We start from the raw sequence: 21721 nt of genomic DNA, 5'->3' as shown, positions 1-21721 counted from the left end.
CCATCTTTTTCTTTCTTTGGTCTTCATTTCATCACACAACGGAAACATGCAAAGAAGAAAGAATTTTCATGAAATTTATGAAGACATTCAATGAATCATTTCATATACAAAAAATATTTCTTTACATTGTCTTCCATGTTTTGCCCAGAGCTTTGAAGGAAACATATGAATTGCCATCAGAATTTGGAAGGAAATTTTGAAAACCAAGTGGATCTCAGAAAGTAAACATTATTATATGATGTTTCTTATTGGGATTTGAGCCTTAGTTCAAAGATTACATGTACTTTTTGTCTTCTTCATAAACTCTCTGATTTCCTTATATTCCTTCTACAGAAGGTACAAATATATCCCATACATCTTAGGTGTTTGGTGATGGTGTCAGTAAGTTTTTTTTTTTTTTTTTAACATTTTATAAATGGATTTCCCATCCCCTGAAAGGCATTAAATGATTAGATTATTCCTGAAGGTAACTGATCTTGGACGGGACCCTGGAATTGGTGTTTGTTGACTGATTCTTTTGCAAAGTGCTTTAACCAGTGAGCCTTGAGGGAACGGTACAATTCACCGTGGAACTGGTTGCAGGAAAAACAAACACCTGTTTACCGAGTGAGTGGTCTGTACATGCATCCTCATTTAATCCTTTCAACAACACAATCTCCATTTTCTAGATCAAGGAAGACATAGAGAGAGGGAAAGTTGTCAGCTGGAATGTGCCAGAGCCAAGACTCAAACCTTAGCCTGCATGACCTCAGGCCCAGGCTCATCTTGCCATCTCACCACCTGCTCATGCCTGAAAAAAGGCCATTTGGTTACCAGACTGACAAAGACATTTTGGATTTCTCAGGGCATATATAGGAATTTAGTTTAGAAGCTATATTCAGTTTTCTCACTTCACATTTCAAATGACAGTTGCTGACAAAGACATTCTACACATGTGATGGGATATGAGTTTCTCTTTCTGCCCGAGCCATGAATTCATCCAACTTTCATCCTTGGATGTACCATGACGGGGTGCACTCTGCTACTGCTTTCTTTACATGCAGGCAAAGGAGAATCTGTGACTCTCTAACTAGGGCTGCTCTGTGAAGAGAGACTTCCTGCTGTGCCAACTCAACCTTCATTCAGGGTTTGCCCCTTGCTTGTTTTCAGCAATAGTTTGCAATCCATGAAGCTCTGGAGAAAGGCCAGGCTTCCTGGCCCAAGACCCTAGTACTATTAATTTAAAAAAATTGTTTTATTGAAGCAGAATTGTCATTAAACACACTGCACCTGTTGCAGGTGTACAATCTGATATATTTGACACTGTACACCCACTAAACCATTGCCACCATCAAATTCATCACACCTGCAAGTGTACTCATGCCTCTTCATAATCCTCCCCTTCTGCCTCACTTTCCCCAAGCACCCACTGACCCGTTTGGTATCACTGTAGATTAGTTTGCATTATCTGGTGTTAAATGCAAATACAGTGATAACATACTCCTTTTTTTCTGGCATCTTTCACTCAACATAATTATTTTGAGAGGAATCCATGTTGTTTTGTATTCCAATAGTTCATTCTTTTGTTGAATAGTAGTCTATGGTAAAGAATATACCACAGTTCGTCTGTTGCTCTGGTGATAGACATTTGGGCTGTTTCCGGTTCTTGGCTAATTGAAATTAAGCTGCTATGGAGATCTGTGTACAGCTTTTTGAAGGAGGGTACCCTCCGACCGGATTAAATGATTGTTAATAGTTTCTCATATTTGCTTTAAGAGATAAAGCAACATTTCAAGTGGACCTTTCGCGGTTCATCTCTATAATTGTGTTAATAACTGACATCCTAACTACTTCGCAGTTGTGTTGAGAGAGTCAAATGTCACTGACAGAAACGTACTTGTTAAACTATAGATCAGGTTTTACGCAAATAAGCTGACAGAAAGATGATACTCCTGGGGTTTTAGGTCTTCTGTGGGGAATCTGGTCCCAGCAGAGAACAATTTCCTTCATAAAAAGTTTACTCGACAATATTCTGCACTGCTATTCATAATTAAAAGTTTGCCTCTCTCATAAATATATTGTTTATTGTATTCAGGGGTCAAAAATATTTTCTGGGAGACTAAGTCCATAATGGACATCATTGGGAAAATGTGATCAAATTACCTCGCAAAATTTCATCGCCTAACATTTTGGTCTTCTTCTGAAACAGATTTTTTTTCCTTATTGTTAGTTTCTCATTTATTTGAAGGGAGCGGATAACGAGCATTTGAGCATTCACCAAGGGAGCAGTTCCTATCATTTCCTTCAGCTTTGAAAAAAAAAAAACTTGTTCTTTAGCTGCAGTGCTTTATCCAGAAGACCTTGCCGTCTATGCAGAACATTCTCCTATCACCTTTTATTTCTCTCTAATCCGTCTGGTTTCGCATGGACTACCGGGGAGCAGCCTCTTGAAATAAAAACTAATCTGCTTTGGTAAACGTTAAAGGTTTCATCTTTTGTAACTTTCACTGTTCAACATTTCCTTCCTCTGCAGTTACACAACTCAGAGGGAACGGATAGCTTTGAGAGAAATAAATAGGTGGGCCCCCCGTCCCCATTATCCCCCTACTCCGCTCCCCCCGCCCCCCGTTCCTCGCCCCTCCTCCTGCGCCTCCCTCGCTGCTCCTCCCCGCCCCCTCTCCAAGCTGTTCCCAGCGACTGTGTGGAGCTCTTTCGCTGTGGACCTTCCCGCTTTAAGACAATATTCTCCCATTTTACAAATCCCTCTCGGTACATGGAAGCTCATTCTTCTCACACCAGGGCTGATATATACCCTGTGACACATTCAAAACAAAACAAAACAAAACGAAACAAAACAAAAGTATGACCTCACCTGTAGATGTTTTGAATAAAGAGAATTTAAAAGAAAGATGCAGAAATTCTTGACCCAAATCCTGAACCCACATTAGAGTGTTGAGATGCTAATGGAAAAAGACCTGTCTGTAGGAGAGCCGTGGGAACATGATGGAACCCTGAGGTGGTGGGGTAATATTTGATTTCATGTCTTCTATTTAAAATTTCGGTTTTATAATTTTTGCAGGGTAATACAGGACAATGGTCCAGACATCAAAATGATATAAAAGTATGGTCAGATATCAAAGTGATATAAAAGGTACTTCCATCACTAGCCCTGTCCACCTAACTCCCTTACCCCCATAGGTAAGGTACGCCTTTTTGTTAGTTTCACCTGTCTCCCTAGGGTCACCCTCATTTGCTTAAATGATGATGATATTTAGCATTCGGTAGGAAACCAGGCAATCAGACACCAAGGTAACTAACTGCTACTTTTTTTGGATCTGTGTCTGCTGAGGGGTTTTCCTAGGAGGTTCGTTAGTGACATTGCCAAGGACAGCAGGTGAGCTCTCTGCAGAGAGCGGTGTTTCTGACTTGGGAGGGAGGAAGCAGTAGGGCTCCTGCGTTACCCCTTGAAGATCACCCAGAGTCATGTTCTAATTAGACAACCCCTTTATCTGAAATGTAGTCAGATTTCAGGATTTGGCAGAGCTAAACAACTGGGGAAAAAGGGACTGATAATCCTCATGACATTGCTTTTAAGAGAGGACAGGGAGAAAGTAATTTAAAAATTGAGGAGAGCCCGATTCTCCTCCTTACCTAAATCCTGACACGTGGATTTCTTTGAATCCGGGAAGTTTCTTAAATACCTTTTCCATCTGCAGAAAGAAAGAAATGTATGAAATACTTTTTGGTTCTCCTGGGTCAGATCTTACTTAACTGCAAGAGCCTAAATACTTCTGAAGAGTTAGGGGGAAAAAATGAACGTGCAAAACTGAAGCAATGGCTGAGGCCAAACTCTCTGTTCTCAGTGATTTCTGAAACCCAGAGGAAAGTGTTCTGTTACTTATTTAAAAGCTGTAATTGGGTAGCTCTGACTTGCTTTAATGGTTATTTTACATAACATATGAAACAATTTTAAGATGGTACTTGGAAGAAACTTTTTTTTGGCTACAGTATTTTTATTTCTACACACAGAGTAATGATAATGTTTTCTGAATTGAATTAGATGATTTGAAAAACATCTGAAATGTCAAAGGGATTGTTTAAGTCAAACTGGAGGCTGTACCTAAATAAAATGGTAGAAGCACACAACAGAGTAGTGAATATATCAAAAAAGAAGCAGACACACAGATCCAGAGGACAAACTAGTTCCCCAGATCTGTGGTTACAGGTGGGAAGAGGGAAGGGGGGAGGGGCGAGGTAGCGATGGGAGTTATGAGATATAAACTATGATGTATAAAATAAGCTACAAGGATCTATTGCACAACACGGGGAATATAGTCAACATTTTATAATAACTATAAATGGAGTATATATAACCTTTAAAAATTGTGAGTCACTTTATCGTATACCTGTAATATATAATATTGCACATCAACTATACTTCAATTGAAAAAAAAGAATGAAAAAACAAACAAACAAAAAACAAACAAAAAAGAAAAAAGAAAAAAGAATGGGTAAAAAAAAGGTAGAAGTCAACTCTAATCTTACCATATTTGCTCTTAGATTTATGTGGACTTCACAATACATTTTCCTAATTTGACATTGCTAATGCTGGGTAATATCAGCATGTTTTACCGTTGCAGGACTCAGTTACTCCCCAACCAACGACGGTCTGGCTTCAGTCTCTGGGTTCCCCCAGGAGGGACAGTCCTCTCCAAACCCAGTGGCATTTTCCACTCCTCCACAGTGTCCCTGCTTTTCTTGGGTTCTTCTTCCATCTCTCAGGCCGCTTCCTCAGTCTGCTTTACTCCATCCTATTTCTGTCCTCACCCTCTTGTTTAACTAGAAGGTTTCTGCGGGTTGGCATCCTCAGCCCCCTCAGTGCACTCATGCTCCCATTTAGTCAGCAAGCCCCATTGTGCGCCCTATGCTAGGCTCTGGGCTCACATCGCCTTGGAAGCAGAGGCGGGTGCTGCCCATTCAGCTCACTCGTGGGAAGGCTGGGTGGTAAGAGAGACCACGAGGAAGTGATGTAGTTCACAGTGAAGTGTGGGAGGGAGAGCAGGATGAAAGCGAGGCTGAAGAGGTGAGCAGGGACTTGCCCTGTTCTCCCTTCCCCGTGCCCGCTCCCCTCTGCGTCTCCTTGGGGATCTCGTTTTCTCCCATGGTGTCAATGATCGGTGAGACACAGCTTGGAGTTCTTCACATGAATACCCCAACTTTGCCACTAACTAAATATGCCCAAACCGGAGTCAGTCTCTTCCTTCCAAATCTGCCTTTCCTCCCACGCTTTATCTCAGTCAGGGTCACAAACGCCATCGTCTTCCATCCAGAGAGCCCAGTGTCCCTACATACCTTCCCTCTCTGCTTCTCACATGCAGTCCCCAACTCCTGTTGGTCCAAGTCCCATAAGCCTCTTGTTTCCACCATGTTCTTCTTAGTCCCAAGACAGGCACACCCTTCCTCCCTCCCCTTCAACACTGCTGAAATGGTTATCTGGATGTGTGCATAGGGGAGGGAGGAGAAATGGTTTTATTGGGTGTGTTGGAGTTGGGGAGAAGAAGGATGTCTCCTTGACTATATATTTTGTTTTTTAAAATTGAAGTACAGTCAGTTACAGTTTATCAGTTTCTGGTGTACAGCACAATGTCCCAGTCATGCATGTATATACATGCATTCATTTTCATATTCTTTTTCATTAAAGGTTATTAAAGATATTGAATGTAGTTCCCTGTGCTGTCCAGAAGAAATTTTTTAAAATCTATTTTTATATATAGTGGCTAACATTTCCAAATCTCAAACTCCTCAATTTTTTCCTTCCCATCCCCTTTCCCCTGGTAATCATAAGATTGCTTACTATGTCCTTGACTATAGTTTTCCCCCAAGTTTATCATTCCGTATCTGTTGCTCTTCACTAAAAATCCTTTGATGGGCTGCACTGCCTATTGAGTAAGGCTCAATTCTTTAGAATGGCATTTAAGACCCTCCATCAAACACCCCATCCACTCCCCACGTGCTTCACCATCTGCCTTCCTGCCATCATTACCCCCTTGGCCAGTATTGAGTCCTCAATTCACACTAAACTAACCCCTGTGCCTTCCCAAAGACAGCATGCACTCCCTCCAGACTTCCATGACTTTTTTCCCTTTAGCCCCCAATGCAAAGTCTCCTACCTTCTACTCATTGACTGCCCCCTACCCTTGCCATCTTTCAAAGGCAGCTCACATATTTTCTCTATTGAAAAGCATTTGTAGCTCCCCAAAGGCAGGCTGTTATTTCTTCTCCCTACTGTCCTAGAACTCACAGCCCTTAAAACGGTGTATGAGGTGCCCACTGTCTCCCCCACTGAGATGCTGCTTCTTGGGCTCAGGCCCCCTCCCAGTACCTAGCGGATGGCCATCCACGTAGCAGGGACTCAGCAAATATTGTTTACTCCAGCTGAGGGCATCTTTTCATTCTCTAAACTCATCAATATGCCACTGCATTGTCACTGTATCTAAAATTACTGCCGACTCCACGTTATCTATGCCAAGGACTAGAGCAGTGATGCACAGATAATCCCCGAACCACTTACCTTGGGCTCCGGAGTGCATCATGGATTTTTTCCCCCCAGCAGACTGATTTACCATCTAAATTATATTTTACTGCACTGATATTAAAAATGGTTTTGTTTCCTGAGTGTATAACAACTGCAGCGATGAAGGCAGCTCAGCTTTGGGGTGATAAGAAGAGAGCTGTGTATGTTGAGTTTAAGTATTGGTTTTGCTACTTTCTAGCTCCAAAACCTTGGGTTGATTCCTTAATCTCTCTGCATCTCAGACTTTTTAGCCAAAATGGGATATATTGTAAGGGTGCTTTAAGGGATAACTGGTAAGTGCCCGACACACAGTGAGCAGAGAGTGGGTCATACTGAATTATTTACTGACTTAGTCTCTGCTGGATTACCAGCTCTGGATGGTTCCTTACCTCCTCAGTGGGCACACAGCGAGGAGGCCAGCCTTGTTCCTGGCAAGGGCAGAGGAAGTGCTTAGTCAGTTGTTTTTTTGACAGACTTACTGAGGGGAAGGGCAGGATGAAGGTCCCCATAGAGGTCAAAGGCAGGAAGCCTGGGAGTAAGTTTCTGTGCCTCCACTCCCACCTCACCGTGGGCTTAACAGGGGCGAGCTCAGAAGTGAGGCTCTGCAGGGCTGGTCTTTATTAGGGGGGCAGGTGGGAGAGGCTGAGGATGTGCTTCCGGTCTCCTGTGACAAATGGCTTTGGGGCCACATGGCTTTTGTCACGCCCTTCCAGTGACAGCACTTGGTGCTGAATAAACATTCAGTGTGAGCTGCAGTTTCTGAAGCACAAGGTTTGGTCCCTGACTTGTCCCTCTTTCTCGTCCAGGACACCAGCGATGCTGTTACATATGACAACCATCCATCAGGCACAGAACTGCTTCCATAGATGTCACTTGGGCAGCAGGGAGCCTCCCAGGAGAGCAGCCCGGCAGCCTGGCAGCGGGAAGAATTTACTGCCTGTGTCCTTGGCCTCTTTGTGAACCTGTCTGTGATTGATCAAGAATCAGCTTTGCTTGGGAGGGTGCAGAAGGCATCCAGGGAGGCGACGACAAAGACCTTCAGTTAATTCTGCTAAATTATCTTCTGGGGACCTTCCAATCCTGAAGCACTAGCTGCTAAATTGCTAATTAAGTGCCCAGTTAACCTTATTAATAATACGAACTGCACAGGGGCCTTCCTGATTCAGCTGGAATGGATGTTAACAGGGCTATAAAAAAAAGGCAGCCGGTTGAGTTCTCATGCATGTTTGCACAAGAGAAAGCATTCAGACAACAAGTAAGCATTCCTTTTAACATTTGTATTAAGTTGGTCATTAAGTTTATTGTGGAATTTAAATTACTGCAAAGCACCGTCCATTAATTCTTGATTAGGCCTGAATGCCTGTGCTAAATGTACGTGTTGGGCCATCGTGGGGCTGCTTGGTTCTCTCACGGCAGATGCTGGGTTGTGGGACTGCTTGGGCACCTGGAAGGGGACCAGATGTCCCTTAAGCAGAAGGGCTCCACCCTGGAGAAGCCAGCGACTGTGTAAATAGAACCAGCAGGACTGACGGGATGGTCTCTGGAACAAGACCCAGCAAGACATATGCTTCTTTGGCTGATAAATTTTTCAGAGGCTAGAAGAGGCATGTTCCTTTGCTGATGATACAAAAGTCCTTTACCCATAAGTATTTCTTGGGGAAAAATGCAGAGTCTAGTGTAGTGGGGTGAAGAGCAGGGGCTCTGGTGCCAGGCTACTTGGGTTTGAATCTTGGTTCCACCAGTTAACAGGTGTGACATTGCTGAGCATGTTATCTAATCCCCCTGTACCTCAGTAGCCTCACTTGTCAAAAAGAGAAATAATTTTGCTTAACTTACAGGATTGCATGAAAAATGAAATGAATTAATGTATATAAGACATTAAGAACATCACTATTATTTTGACATACAGCATTTCAAACTTGGAAAAAGATTTTGAGGTCACCTTTAGTTTCTAAATAAGGAATTTGAGGCCAGAGAAGTGACCCCTAAATTCCAATGGCTAATTCTTGGACAGATACCAGACTAAAACTCAGATTTAAAAAAATATATATAATTTATTTGCTTAATTCTACATCAGGTTGTTTTAGGTGCTTAGAAAATTAACAACAGGTCAGTGAAGACAGTCTATGGCCAATTATCCAATTTTCAAGATTCTCTGACTAGCCTAAGGATTTGCTGAAAAGACCATTTCAAAGAACAAATAGAAAAGTTAACAGACTATTCTCTAATTCATTCTATCTACTAATTCTTATCTAAGTGTTTCTCTGGTTCACAAACACCCCATGCCAGTGCTCTCTCTTTGAAGTCTGTGGAAAGGATTCTTTACATTTTATTGACTGAATGCTGATGCAGGGAGAGGTTGGAGGTTAAGAATGTTTCCACTCTCCGTCTCCTCTCCAGACGAGAGGAGAGAAGCACAGAATTCTCCAAGTAGGAGAAGCAGGGGCCTGTTGTTTCCCGATCATGCTAAGTGAGATGCTCAGGCACCCAGGCTGCTTATAAATGTAGTACGTGGTGATGGAATCTCACATATGCTTCTGTTTTCAATTACATTTCTACAAATGATGACTGAATACTTAACTACCTGTCAAGCTCTGTGTTAGGAAGCGCCAGATAAAACTCGACACTTGCCATCTGCCTCTACAAGGATCGGATCACGTTGGCATTTGCCACCTAACTCTGCTTGGACTAAATCTGTAGCCACTGTAGCCACTGACCTTCAACACACCCTGAAAGGAATTCAGGATGGAGGTCAGGAGTGAGGCGCTCTGTGCTCTGGGAAAACTGGCTGAACAGGCCTTCAGATAGATAGGTATTTTCAGGAGAAGATTTTATAACCTCAATTCTTGGGTCTTCTCATTTCTAGAAAAGCACTAAAATCATTCACAGTGACATCTGCTCCTTGTGACTAGCAGGAAGCCTCTGCCTGAGTGTGTGCTTGACTGCATGTGCCCCCCTTCACTGAGATCATATATGACACTGAGTTTTCCCCTGTGTCTTCGCAGCAGATCCTCAGAGCTTTCTGAGATGTGTTTCCTGGGCTATAGTCCTCATCTTGCCCCAAATAAAACTTAACCCACAACTCTCACGTTGTGTGATTTTATTTCAGGTTGACAGAAGTGGCAGACACGAAAGAAGCAATTCCTGCCTTCAAGGGGGAGCGCATAGCCTGGGGGTAGTGAGGTGGCCGCGGTAGACATGAAAACAAACAGTCTCAAGGCCAGATAAGTGTTGTGACAACAGTAGGCACCAGGTGTTAGCCCAGAGGAGAGGCACTGAACCCAGAAAGGGTCGAGAGAACATTTTATATGGAGTTTGTAAAATGAAACTCTGGGAAGGGCATTCTAGACAGAGGAAGCAGCACACTAAAGGTGAGAAGAGATTTGCAAGCCATTTGTATTTCTGGGAAGTAGAATGTAAAGAGGTGGATGGTAAGGAACTGGTGTTCAGTGGAGGTGGGAAAAGAAGGCAGAGGTTTTATCATGGCAGATAGATACCAAGTTCAGCATAGCAGTTTGGATTTATCCTGCAGGGAATGGTTTTTAAAAAATATAATCAGGAACAAGCACGATGGTCAGAGGTGGAAGAGACACCTTGGGATAGCGTGTTAGCAGTGATGGATGACGTGGACCACATAACTCCTTCCACTTATCACCCATGAAAAATGTCATGGCTTTAAAAATAACAAGTGTTGGTGAGGATGTGGAGAAAAGGGAACCCTTGTGCACTGTTAGTGGGAATGTAAATTGGTGCAGCCACTATGGAAACAGTGCAGAGTTTCTTCAAAAAATTAAAAAAAATAGAATTACCATATGACCCAGCAATTCCCCTTCATTCCAATTTTGGTATTTATCTGAAGAAAATGAACACACTAATTTGAAAAGATACATGTACCCCCATGTTCGCCACAGCATTATTTACAATACCGAAGACATGTGAAGACAACTTGAGTGTCCACCAACGGATGAATGGATAAAGAAGATGTGGTATACATACAATGGAACATTAGTTAGTCATGAAAAGAATGAAATCTTGCCATTTCTGACAACCTGGGAGGACCTTGAAGGCATTATGCTAAGTGAAATACGTCAAACAGAGAAAGACAAATACCAAATGACCTTGAGTATATGTGGTATCTTAAAAACAAAACAAACAAAAACCAAGCTAATAGACATGCAAAATAGATTGGTGACTGTCAGAGGTAGAGAGGAAGGGGTAGGAGAAATGGGTGAAGGGGGTCAGAAGGTAAAAAAACCAAAACAAACAAACAAACAAACAAAAAAACCAAAATAAAAAGAATGCTTGGTCACAACAAGATTAGCCAAGAGGATTTACATGCTATTGGCTCCCAGATCCTAAGTCACATCTTGGGCTGTGGTTGTGCGGGGTGGGTTCACTCACCTGAAGGTGGGACTTGGCTGCAAACTCCTGGTAATACGGGGAGTGGGAGTCAGTGAGCTCTGCCTTGAACCTCTGGTTTGTCAGAGAGATGCTCAGCTCCACCTTCTGCTCCAGGCGGTCCCGAGCAACATCAGTGATTTCTACATCTCTTTCCTGTGTTAAAAAATAAAAAGGAGAGATTCTATTAATATAAACCACAAGCACATGATCACATTATATAATATATACTGATATTATCTCAAGAAGTGAATAATGAGGGCTTAAGTGCTTTTAGAATAGAAGTCCTATTAACTAGTAGCAGCCTCTGAATTTCACTGAGAGATGAAATATTAACGCTCCAATGAGTTAATTATGTAGACTCATTTTATGACTGGGCACGCTTTGTGAAAGCATTTGCACACACATGTATAGAGATGCTTTTTCACTTGTTACCAATATCCCATGGCTCATTTAAAATAATATCTCCTCTATCATCTAGGGTAGAAATCTTTGCCTTCTCTGAACGTTTCTTTTTTTTTAAATTGAAGTATGGTCAGTTACAGTGTGTCAATTTCTGGCGTACGGTATAATGTCCCAGTGATGCATACACATACATATATTCGTTTTCATATTCTGAACCTTTGTACTAGTGAGTAACATCTGAATTGCTCATTTAGTACCTATGATACACCCATCTTGAGGATTTTTTTAATACGGTGATCTTGTCTCCCCACATATAATTTTCTTGAATTCAGAATGATTCTCACACTTCATTGAGTCTCTCAAAGTGAAAAATACGAGGCCATTTATGCACAAAACTCTCAGTGAATATACATGAGGTGGGGGTCACACCCTTGGCAACCTGTCCTGGTCTACAGTTTTGTCTATACGTCTGCCTTCTTCAATCACAGTGCTTAGACAATCTTATCGTACTTATTTGCGCTATAAATTCCTTGAAGTCAGGGACTGTGTCTTGTTCATCTTAGTAGCCCAATGTCTGCTGAATGAAAGAGTAAGTGTAGATGCAGATGGTAGAAAGGATGCTAAGAGGATGATGTGATGAATGTTAAATCAAATATTCAGGGGATATTGACTGCAGAAGGAGGGACCTATATCAGGCTTTGAGGGAGACATGATACAATTAACAGGAGATAAGAGAGAGGACAGACTGGAGTAGTCTTAGAAATTTTATAGGGAAAATGTCTAATTGCAATATATTTTTTTTTCCAGCAGCACTTTTTACTGTTGATGGAACAGTATTTTTGAGGAAAACAAAATATTTAAATTCTTTGTTCATAGCAATAGTTCCATCAAGTCTGCAGCCATCTGGCCTAAAGCCTGGAGAGATTGGCTAGGGATCTCATTTCTGAATTTCCATGGAGAGTTGGTGAGGCTGAACTTCCTGCCCTCACCTTCTGGCTTTGACTTATGCCTTGGAGAGAGAGTCACAGGAAGAGGACAGGGCCAGAGAAGCCTCACAGACCATGGGGGATGGATGGCAGACCTGATGCAGTGACAGCATAAGAATAATATCCATCTAGAATGATGATCTCCAGATCCATCCATGTTGATGCAAATGGCATTATTTTATTACTTTTTATGGCTGAGTAGTATTCCACTGTATAAATATACCACACATCTTTATCCAGTCATCTGTTGATGGACATTTAGGTTGCTTTCGTGTCTTGGTTATTGTATATAGGACTGCTATGAACATTGGGGAGATCATCATTCTAAGTGAAGTAAACCAGAAAGAAAAAGAAAAATACCATACATCATCATACGTGGAATCTAAAAAAAAAAAAAAAAAAGAAAAAGAAAAAGAATAAAGAGGACACGAATGAACTCATCTATAAAAGAAACAGATTCACAGACATAGTAAGCAATTTCATGGTTACCAGGGAAAGGGAGTGGGAAGGGATAAATTTGGGAGTTTGAGATTTGTAAATGTTAATCACTACATATAAAAATAGATAAAAAACAAATTTCCTCTGTATAATACAGGGAACTATATTTAATATCTTATAATAACCTTTAATGAAAAAGAATAAGAAAACAAATATTTGCACATATATGCATGACTGGGACATTATACTGTACACCAGAAATTGACACATTGTAACTGACTATACTTAAAATGAATGAATAAATAAAATAAAAAAAAAGAATAAAATCCAGGCTCTGATTTGTGGCCCCTTCTTTACATTACTGCCTCTTGCTTCCCGCCTTCTAGGGGAGAAAAGAGGGTAGTGTTCCCCTGCTTCTGCACCGAGTGTCTGGGTTCAAAGTTTGTTGGAGGGATTAAAAATGTTTCTCTTTTGATTAAGAGACACAAACTACTATGTATAAAATAAATAAGCAACAAGGACATATTATACAGCACAGGGAAACATGGCCATTATTTTGTAATAGCTTTAAATGGAGTGTAACTTGATATAATAATATAAAATAGATGAACAACAAGGTCTTAATGAATAGCATAGGGAACTGTATTAAATATCTTATAATAACCTATAATGGAAAAGAATCTGAAAAAGAATACATGTATGTATAACTGAATCACTTTTCTGTACATCTTAAACATTGTAAATCAATTATATGTCAATTAAAAAAAACCCACAAAAAACAAACAAAAGAAATGAAGTATAATCTGTAAAAATATTGAATCACTATGTTGCACACCTGAAACTAATATAATATTGTAAATCAACCATACTTCTATAAAAAGTCCCTATTTTGTGATAATGAACATTCAATTCCCTAACAATTCTCTCATCCTGCATGACTTTTCACTCAAACAGAGTGGTGGCCAGGGTTGTTTTTTACCAGAAGACACTGTTTTTAATTTTTCCTCAGCCTGACATGCACGATTTTAGGCATTTGGATATTTATATGGACGTGACTGGGAAGAAAGCCTCTACCACTGCTGTCAGTGTGGGATCACACTTCAGTGGAGAAAGAACTTCATTGACTGGATGATTGATAGATGCATTCATTCATTCACCCTAATGCTTGGTGACCACCTGCTGTATATAAGGTTCTCTTAGGTACTGAGGGGAAAAGGGCTCCTGTCCTCCCAGAGTTAATAATTCAATTGCTTCTTGCAATTCCTCCCACTTTATCCTAGTTTCCAATCTATTTTTTTCCCTTCAGTCCCTCCCTGGGAAGAAGTGAGAAGAGTGACTAGAACGAAGTCACCGACTCTTACTTGGGGTGATGAAGATGCAGCACTAGTAACAGTAAATGGCCAGAACATCCCTTCTCTTTCCCTCTTTCACTAACAAAACAAAACAGACATGTGACGAGCTAGAAGGAATCCAAGAACTTCCTATTGTTGTAGGCACCTTGGTGTCCGGGAGGGTATCATTGAGGATTTCGTTCAGCAGTGTGTCTTCAGGAGGGAGAGGGAGGGGCCCAAGCGAGACACTGGCAACGTCTGTGGAAATATAAAAAGTACAGGCACGAAAATGAGACTGAAGCAGTTTAAATTAGAACAAGGTCACAATGTCACATGCTTTTTCTGTCACTCTGGAAATTACAGAAGGGGTTAGGTGCACTCTGAACTCATTTTCTTTTAAGCTCATGTAGATACGTTCTTGAGCAAAAGATAACTCATACTCTTGATCCCACTTAAATTCCTCATTACTCCTTTCCAGGACCCAAATTTGGTGCTCCCTTAGATGTGTTAACAGTTAAATGGTTTTGCCTCATGAGACGTGGTTAATTTTTCTTTTTGTGACTATATAAAGGACACATAGGTACACTATCTTGAATTTGTTTGTTTGAAAAGATTGTAACAATTGCCTCCAAGATGTAGGATGGTGAGTGATTTGGTTTTGCCTTTGTTCTTTTCTATATTTTCCAAGATTTATGCTATGAATTTAAATTATTTTAGAAGGTTAGAAATACAAGTTAGTTTTAAGAAAGTGCATTATAAACTGGGTCAACTTCAACCGAGGATTGCTTTCCAAATAACATGCTTTCATGATGATTTGAATTAAAGTTCAGAAGCAGATGAAATGAGGTGATCTGAGCTTACCTGCTGAAAACACAGGGGTTCCACCAGGCTCTCCTAATGTTTCCTCTGTGGATATTTCTTCCTTTCTATTAACACAATAGAAGATAAAAAAGGGGAAGTGAAAAGGAACTTCATGAAAATAGAGGGAATGTATTTAAATTTGCCTATACTCAATGACTTGAAAATTACAGAAAAAGTATATTTTAAAACTGAGTCTACCTACTTTTTTTAATTACACAAGCAATCTTCTAATATATTCATTGAAAAATAATTCAACCCCTGCCACTAAAACGATTATGTTTGGCTCCTGGGTTTTTCATAAGCATCATGGCTTTTTGTGGTCCTGGGGAGCATTTCCATAAAAGGCAGAGATGGTTTTGGGAGCCTGATGTTTTATAGTCCTATATGCTTCAACTGTGTCCTTGACATCAAAGAGAATAGATGACATGATCTATGACCGAAATATTCTTGCTAAAAATCTCAGACCTTCAAATCTGCAAATTCAGAGAGTCATTAAGATAGATACTTTATCTCATTAAGTAACTCTTGTGGTTATGGTAATGAGAAATAGATAGATTTCTGGACAATGCTGGTATATTAAATCCCTATTCTGGACAGAATCATTGCCTGCAGTGGTAACCAGCCAGGGAGTCGTGGGTAGGTTTGCAGTACCAGGGAGAGTCAGTGTGGACGATATCCAAGGGCAGGTCCAAGGTTATGGTTATAGAGCTGTCTGCATGTGATATTGGCCCATTCTAGCACACTTTATTTAGAAAGGAGTAGTTGTAGTGGTATCTATGAAGCTCCCTGAAAGATTTCTCATTATAAGCTATTGGGTCTCAAAGGATTGTGTCTGTGTTTGTACAATATAGTTATGGTTAAGTGTATGACCCAAATAGTGGCTCATGATGATGGAAGACCAAAGGGAATGGCCACGTCCTCCCTTATTGCAGAGTTATCTAGACTGGCCAGAGTCAATGGGACCACCTGCATATTTCTGCCATGCTCGCTTCTAGCCAAAGTGCTAATAAGACTAACATACAGGATATAGCGATCAGCCTTGTGTGGGCTCTGACCATCAGCAGTAAACATGGATGGTTATATTGGTGCCCACAAGCTAAATGCAGACTCAGACTCTGCAGTGGAATTTGGAATTATTTAATTGTTTTCGCTGGTATTATGCTGTGTGCTTAGCGGTTTTTATGGAGATCATATTTAGTAAACCCTCATGATAGCAAACATCACAGCATTTGTAATGTAGACAATTCTCGTCCTTGTTTAGTACTTTATAGATCTTTGCTTATAGCCAGGTATCCTCCCCCCAGAATTACGAAGGGGACGGCTCTCACCCTGGTATACCTGTTTTACATTGCTGTAAAAGAGAAAACACCCAAGAAGAGTAGTTACTGAAATGCTGGTACTGTACTAGATACAAGCCAACAGCCCCCCAAATCTGTTTTTTTCATTTTTATTAATTTATTTATTTAGGTGGGGAGAGGTAATCAGGTTTATTTATTTACTTATTTATTTGTTTGTTTGTTAACAGAGGGACTGGGGAATGAACCCAGGACCTTCTGCATGCTAAGCACCCATGCTACCACTGAGCTGTACCACCCCCACCATTAGCTTTTAATTCAAATTCATTTGAAACTGGCAGCTTTGTGGGCTAATTAGGTGAGAAAATTGTTCGTCTTCTTAAAAAGTTTTGGACGAAAAGACAGGTTTCCCCCGCCCTTTCCTTTTCTTTCTCTCTCTTTTTTTTTTTTTTTAAAAAACAACTTGGTAACCAAAGATAATGTAAATGTTTGTCTCTTATTGCTTCTTTCTTTTAGCAAGCTGGCAGGCACGGGAGTGGATGGAATGAGTCTGTATCTTTCTCTTTCTGGCTTGGGGAATTGTTCCCTGTAATTTTTAATGTTTCCCTATCAAGTCTTTACATTCTGTTGAATATTTTTCTTGTGCATGACCTCAGTTTTGCCTTCTTAATCTTTGGACATGGAGGAGTCAGTAAGTATCATCCTGTATTTAAATCAGAAGAGTCAATATCTCTGTGTCTTGTGAGCAAAATGAATACTCTAGTAGTAAAAATTTCCTGAATCACATTATTCCTTCTGGCAATAACTTTTTAAAATGTAAAAGCGTGGCTAGATATACATAGCAAGATCTATTACATGCCATAAGTGTATGAGGACTTTGCTCATGTACTCTGGCAGTTGGTGGAGAAATATAAAACAGTTCCTGCCCTGGAGGAGTTTATACTCTCACAGGGAAGCAGGGTAGAGCAAGAAAGTGTGAAATACAGATGTAAGTGCCAAAGAGACTACAAGATTCAAAGTAGGGAGAGATTGTTGGAGGCTCAAGTGGGCTGTTCAGGCATCACGGGGAGGCGGGACCCTCCTGGGTCTTGAAAGGAGAGCAGCATTTGGGTGGGTGGAGTGTGGAAGGCAGGTTCTCCAGGAGAGGAAAGGGCTGTGGTCAGAGTCCAGGGTGAGTAGGGTGCAGACTGGGCGCAGTGAGGAAGGGACATGGTGGCAGCGGCGGGGCCCTGGTTCATGGAGGCGAAGTTAGGAAGATCAGGGGGCGAAGGACCCTGATGAATTAGTTTGGCCTCTTTCTCAGTGAAGGTCTTGACGGGGAACAGATGGTTCACTCAGCGGGGCAGTTTAATAAAGGCATTACTTACTTACTAAGTGGTGGGAAGAGTGCAAGAGCAATCAGAAGGGTGAGTGCAGAGCCCAGGGCTGGAAACAGTGAGGTGCTAAAAGCCCTCCTCTTCCAGGAGAGGTGAGAGGATGGAGCAGCTACCTCCAACCAGGGACAGAGAAGGCTCTGTGGAAAGAGAGGGCTGCCTGGCAGGAGGTGGGCTGAAGCTGACGCAGGCCCATAGCCCTGGAGGATTTTGCAGGCTGGGGGCGCGAGAAGAAGACACATGCGCTCACCTCACTCTGCTCCCGCCCTCCGATCTCCCGCTCACCACTGGCTGGCCCTTCCTGGAAGTCGGAGGCCAGGGGATGCTCTCGAGTCAGTCCCTCTGGCTCAGCGCTCTGAGCACAGAGCAGGTAGGGAAGGGTGGGGAGTGGATACTCAGAAGGGGGAGAGGAAGATGTGGGAACTTCTCAGAAAGCCTTTGCACAAGGCACAATGTAAAAGGAATATCTCAGACTTACTACTCCAGCAGCGCTGATGCAAGTTAAGGAGGGGAAGAGATTAGAAGCAGGGAAATCTGTTAGGGAGATCAGTTTTGACGTTTTTCACAGTGTAAATTAATAAGGTCCTGGACCAAGTTTTGGCAAAGGGAATTGAAATGAAGGAACAAATGTGAAAAGCATCGTAAAGATTGTCAGTAATTCGTACAGCCTAATTTGTCTCCCTCTTTGCAGTATTATTATCTTGAGATTCAGATTGCCAAATGCTGTAAGATGTATGTAATTTGCGAGTTTAGAGTTTGGCAACAGCATCTCTCTTCTTTAATCATTTTATTGAACGTGCTTTTCCTTTCCTTTTTTTTTTTTGTATTTCGATTTTCTTATTTGATATTCAGTTCCTGTTGAAGACAGCTCAGTGCTTCAGTAATTTAGTTTGAAAAATACTAACACTTTACAGAATACCAAGTGAGTTCAAAATTCAGGTTCCTCTCTGACTGCATTCAATATTTTCCTGAGGTAGCTAACATGTTTCCATAACTTCTAAAAATTAAACTATTTTAATTGCTCTATAGCTTATCAGTTAAAAAAACACATTAGGTACTTATTACATAGTAACACATTCATTTTATCTGCAAACATAGTGCAAACATCTATCTCAATCTATACGGTCTATCCGTTTTTCTCTTTTATGTAGTTTATCTTCAGCACAATATATGCATAGATTATCTGTCAGAATAACCTACATGGGTCTTGTTTGGTAGTTAGATAAATGGAGGCAATAAGCAGATAGATGGAGGAGAGGGACGATGGTCCAGAAAATGGTGTTATGCCTGCCTCCAGCATAAAGAAGGGACTTTACTTCCTCTAAATGAGTGCCAGCCAAAAAAAAAAAAAAAAAAAAGATTAAAACCCGACAGCCGCAACTGCTTGTTAGCGAGAAGGACTTGACCACACAGGACCCAGCGCTCGTTGTAATACAATTAACATTGTGTTTTAGGCCCCTCTATGGGTTTGTCTGTGTGCATCACGGGTAAGGACATGCGCAAAAGGGGACGATCATGACTAAGCGCTCCAGGGGCAAGAGCCGTCAATCAATCAGGAGACCACCTCTAAATGAAGGTGTAAGAGAAAGGGCAGGGACCACTGCTTTTCCCCCTTGGATCAACCTGCCTCCCATTCTTGGAGACGTACTTTTCTTTTCCGAAATAAATCCTTTAAAATCTTTCGCTACACAACGCTCCGTCTCCTGTCTGTAATCTTATCTTCCTGGCATGACAAGAACTGGGGTCTTTTTTTCTTTTCCTTTGGGGTAACAGTCTCAGTGGCTGAAATAATACGAAGCACAATAGCTCAGTCTCACTCCCTCGTGTGATCTTTCAAAAGACAAGAGCACGCCACACTCTATTTTGGGTACTTACCTCTCAAGGAAGTTTCTCTGTTTTATTCTCTGCAGAAAGATAAAAAGTAATTTTACCAAGAGATAATGCCAACTGGAGAGCTAAAGTCTATTTTCATCCCCGTTTCCCTTTAACTTCACTTCAAACTACCTCTCCAGTGCTATTTTGCAGAAAGAAGATTTCTGTTGGCCTTATCCAATCTCTCTAAGCATTACTTCAACCAACTCTTATGCTGGGGAAACCATTTCAGAAGGAGCAAGGGCTGGAGGCCTGGGAGCCCTTTGGCCCGGGTTCCAAACACACCGTGTCTTTAAGCTCACCTCCTGAAGAAGATCCCGGTGTTCCTGGGAGTTGCTGAAATTTTGGCCGATGTCAAAGAGGCAGAAGGTCTCCTGCTGGCAGATGCTGACCCAGTCCTGGTATTCCCCCGTGTCAGGGATGCGATCCAGAAAGATCCGATATGCCTCCCACACGGCTTCCTGGCACACTGCAAGGCAGCGCCCGGAAGAGGGGTAAGTGGTCACATCCTTAGAAGATTAGCAGTTCGCGTCTCCCAACCCAAGCACAAGCTTAAACATGGAATGCTCTGCCTTGGCTTATGTCGATACACTAGTTCACCATCCACAAAGATGAATTCATTTAGCAAATATTTATAGAGCCCTTATGTGTGCCGTGGAGAAAAATAAAAGAAGGAGATAGGAATGTGTGTGCATGTGTCTGTGTATAAGACTACTATTTATAATAGGATGGTGAAGGAAGATCTCATTGAACAATTTGGGAAAAGTCCCCAAAGCTGGAGGCTGCTGGGAGCATCAGAGAGAGAGCAAGGAGGTCACTGTGGCCGGAGGGAGGCTGAGAGTAACAGAGGATGAAGACAGGAAGACATGGTGGGGGTCCCACAGGCTGTGTTGGGATGGTAGACTAGTAGTCTTCAAACTCGGGCACAGGTACCTGGCTGGATTTGCAGACTTTCCAAGGGGTAGACAGGTGCATGGACAGCTTTAAGACAATCAAATTCGAGGTCTCAACTTTCCTATGATGCTTTCCTAAAATTGGTCTGCCTGAGGACACAGCTTCCCTTCCTCACTTGCCCTTCGGCCATCACTCTTCTCCCATCCATCCATCCCTGGTCTCACTGAGGCACAGTGCTCCTAAGTTGTCACACAAAGGGAAGATTTGAAATGATTGTGCTGGAGGTTAAGAAAGGGAGTGAACTTAGTCGAGGGTAACACACAGTTTTTGTTAAGTAGGGCAGTTTCTGATTCTCTGCTTTCAACACATTAGAAGAAGTCCTAATGGAGTCAACAGCTGATAGATCATTAAAAATAATGATGGCAGATCGGGATGTGATTGCTAGCGCGAAATGCTGCAGGGACTTAAAGAATAAGCATCTTACTATAACAAAGCTCCATCTGTTCCCATCTACTAATTTATGTAACACGTTTTCTCAGCATTTAAGTGAAACTAAGTAAAAGAAGAGGGATTAAATCAATATTAAATCCTGTCTCGTTTTAACAATACGTAACATAAATAATAAGTCATGGCACATGAGCTCCTAGAGGAACAGAACCAAAGCCACCCCATCTATCCAGCGGCAGAAGCAGGTGGAGCTTAAGCTACAGTCCCTTCATTTAAACTCGTCCCTTTCCAAAGCCTTGTCCCTAATTTTGGATTTATAAATGTTAGAACCCCAAATCGATATCTGATCTTACACCCACCTGTCAACAAAAAATTAAAAAATTTTGTCAAATCTTTATCTATATGCTTTCATCAATTATATAGTAAAATAATTATAAATGCAACTGAATCCAGAAGAAATTTCTTTGTACACATAAAGCCTACAGTCATAGGAAATAGGTAAAAAAATGAAATTTCAATTTATGTACATATTTTTGTTCCTGAGAAGTATTTTAGAGCAACCCATAGCAGACTTGTAGTATGACATAAATTAGATGAAAATAAGACTCAGCAGTGGGAAGTGGGGTGAAAATGTGGGTGTGTGGAGAACAGGGGGCCCCGTGACATCACCAGCTGTCAGGAAGAGTTTGTTCCTGAATTTGTAAAGAGTATTTGATGGGAAGTATTGAGTGTCCATGGTAGATTCCACTGTACACACAAGAATGCTCTGATTCCTATTTATTTTCAGTATCAGTATTTACAACTCACCAAAAGTTACATCTCCAGTTACTTAAGCTTATGATGAAAAACTTTAGATGTCAACTGAAAA

At 41.4% G+C, this 21721-nt stretch overlaps 1 protein-coding gene across 1 annotated transcript in view; it reads right to left on the bottom strand.

Moving 5' to 3' along the window:
- Positions 1–21721, bottom strand: part of IMPG1 (interphotoreceptor matrix proteoglycan 1) — a 101384-nt gene that overhangs the window by 52707 nt on the left and 26956 nt on the right. Inside the window, exons 3-9 of the mRNA XM_010972875.3 lie at positions 19815–19981; positions 19516–19544; positions 14973–15037; positions 14259–14369; positions 10955–11100; positions 3631–3689; positions 1–21 (exon numbers count right to left, since the gene is read on the bottom strand). Coding sequence (XP_010971177.3) covers positions 1–21; positions 3631–3689; positions 10955–11100; positions 14259–14369; positions 14973–15037; positions 19516–19544; positions 19815–19981 — 598 coding nt within the window. The remainder of the gene's footprint in view (positions 22–3630; positions 3690–10954; positions 11101–14258; positions 14370–14972; positions 15038–19515; positions 19545–19814; positions 19982–21721) is intronic.

Source organism: Camelus bactrianus, chromosome 8, assembly GCF_048773025.1.
Source record: "Camelus bactrianus isolate YW-2024 breed Bactrian camel chromosome 8, ASM4877302v1, whole genome shotgun sequence".
NCBI classification, from domain to species: domain Eukaryota; kingdom Metazoa; phylum Chordata; class Mammalia; order Artiodactyla; family Camelidae; genus Camelus; species Camelus bactrianus.
This window is presented reverse-complemented; position numbering and strand designations above follow the sequence as displayed.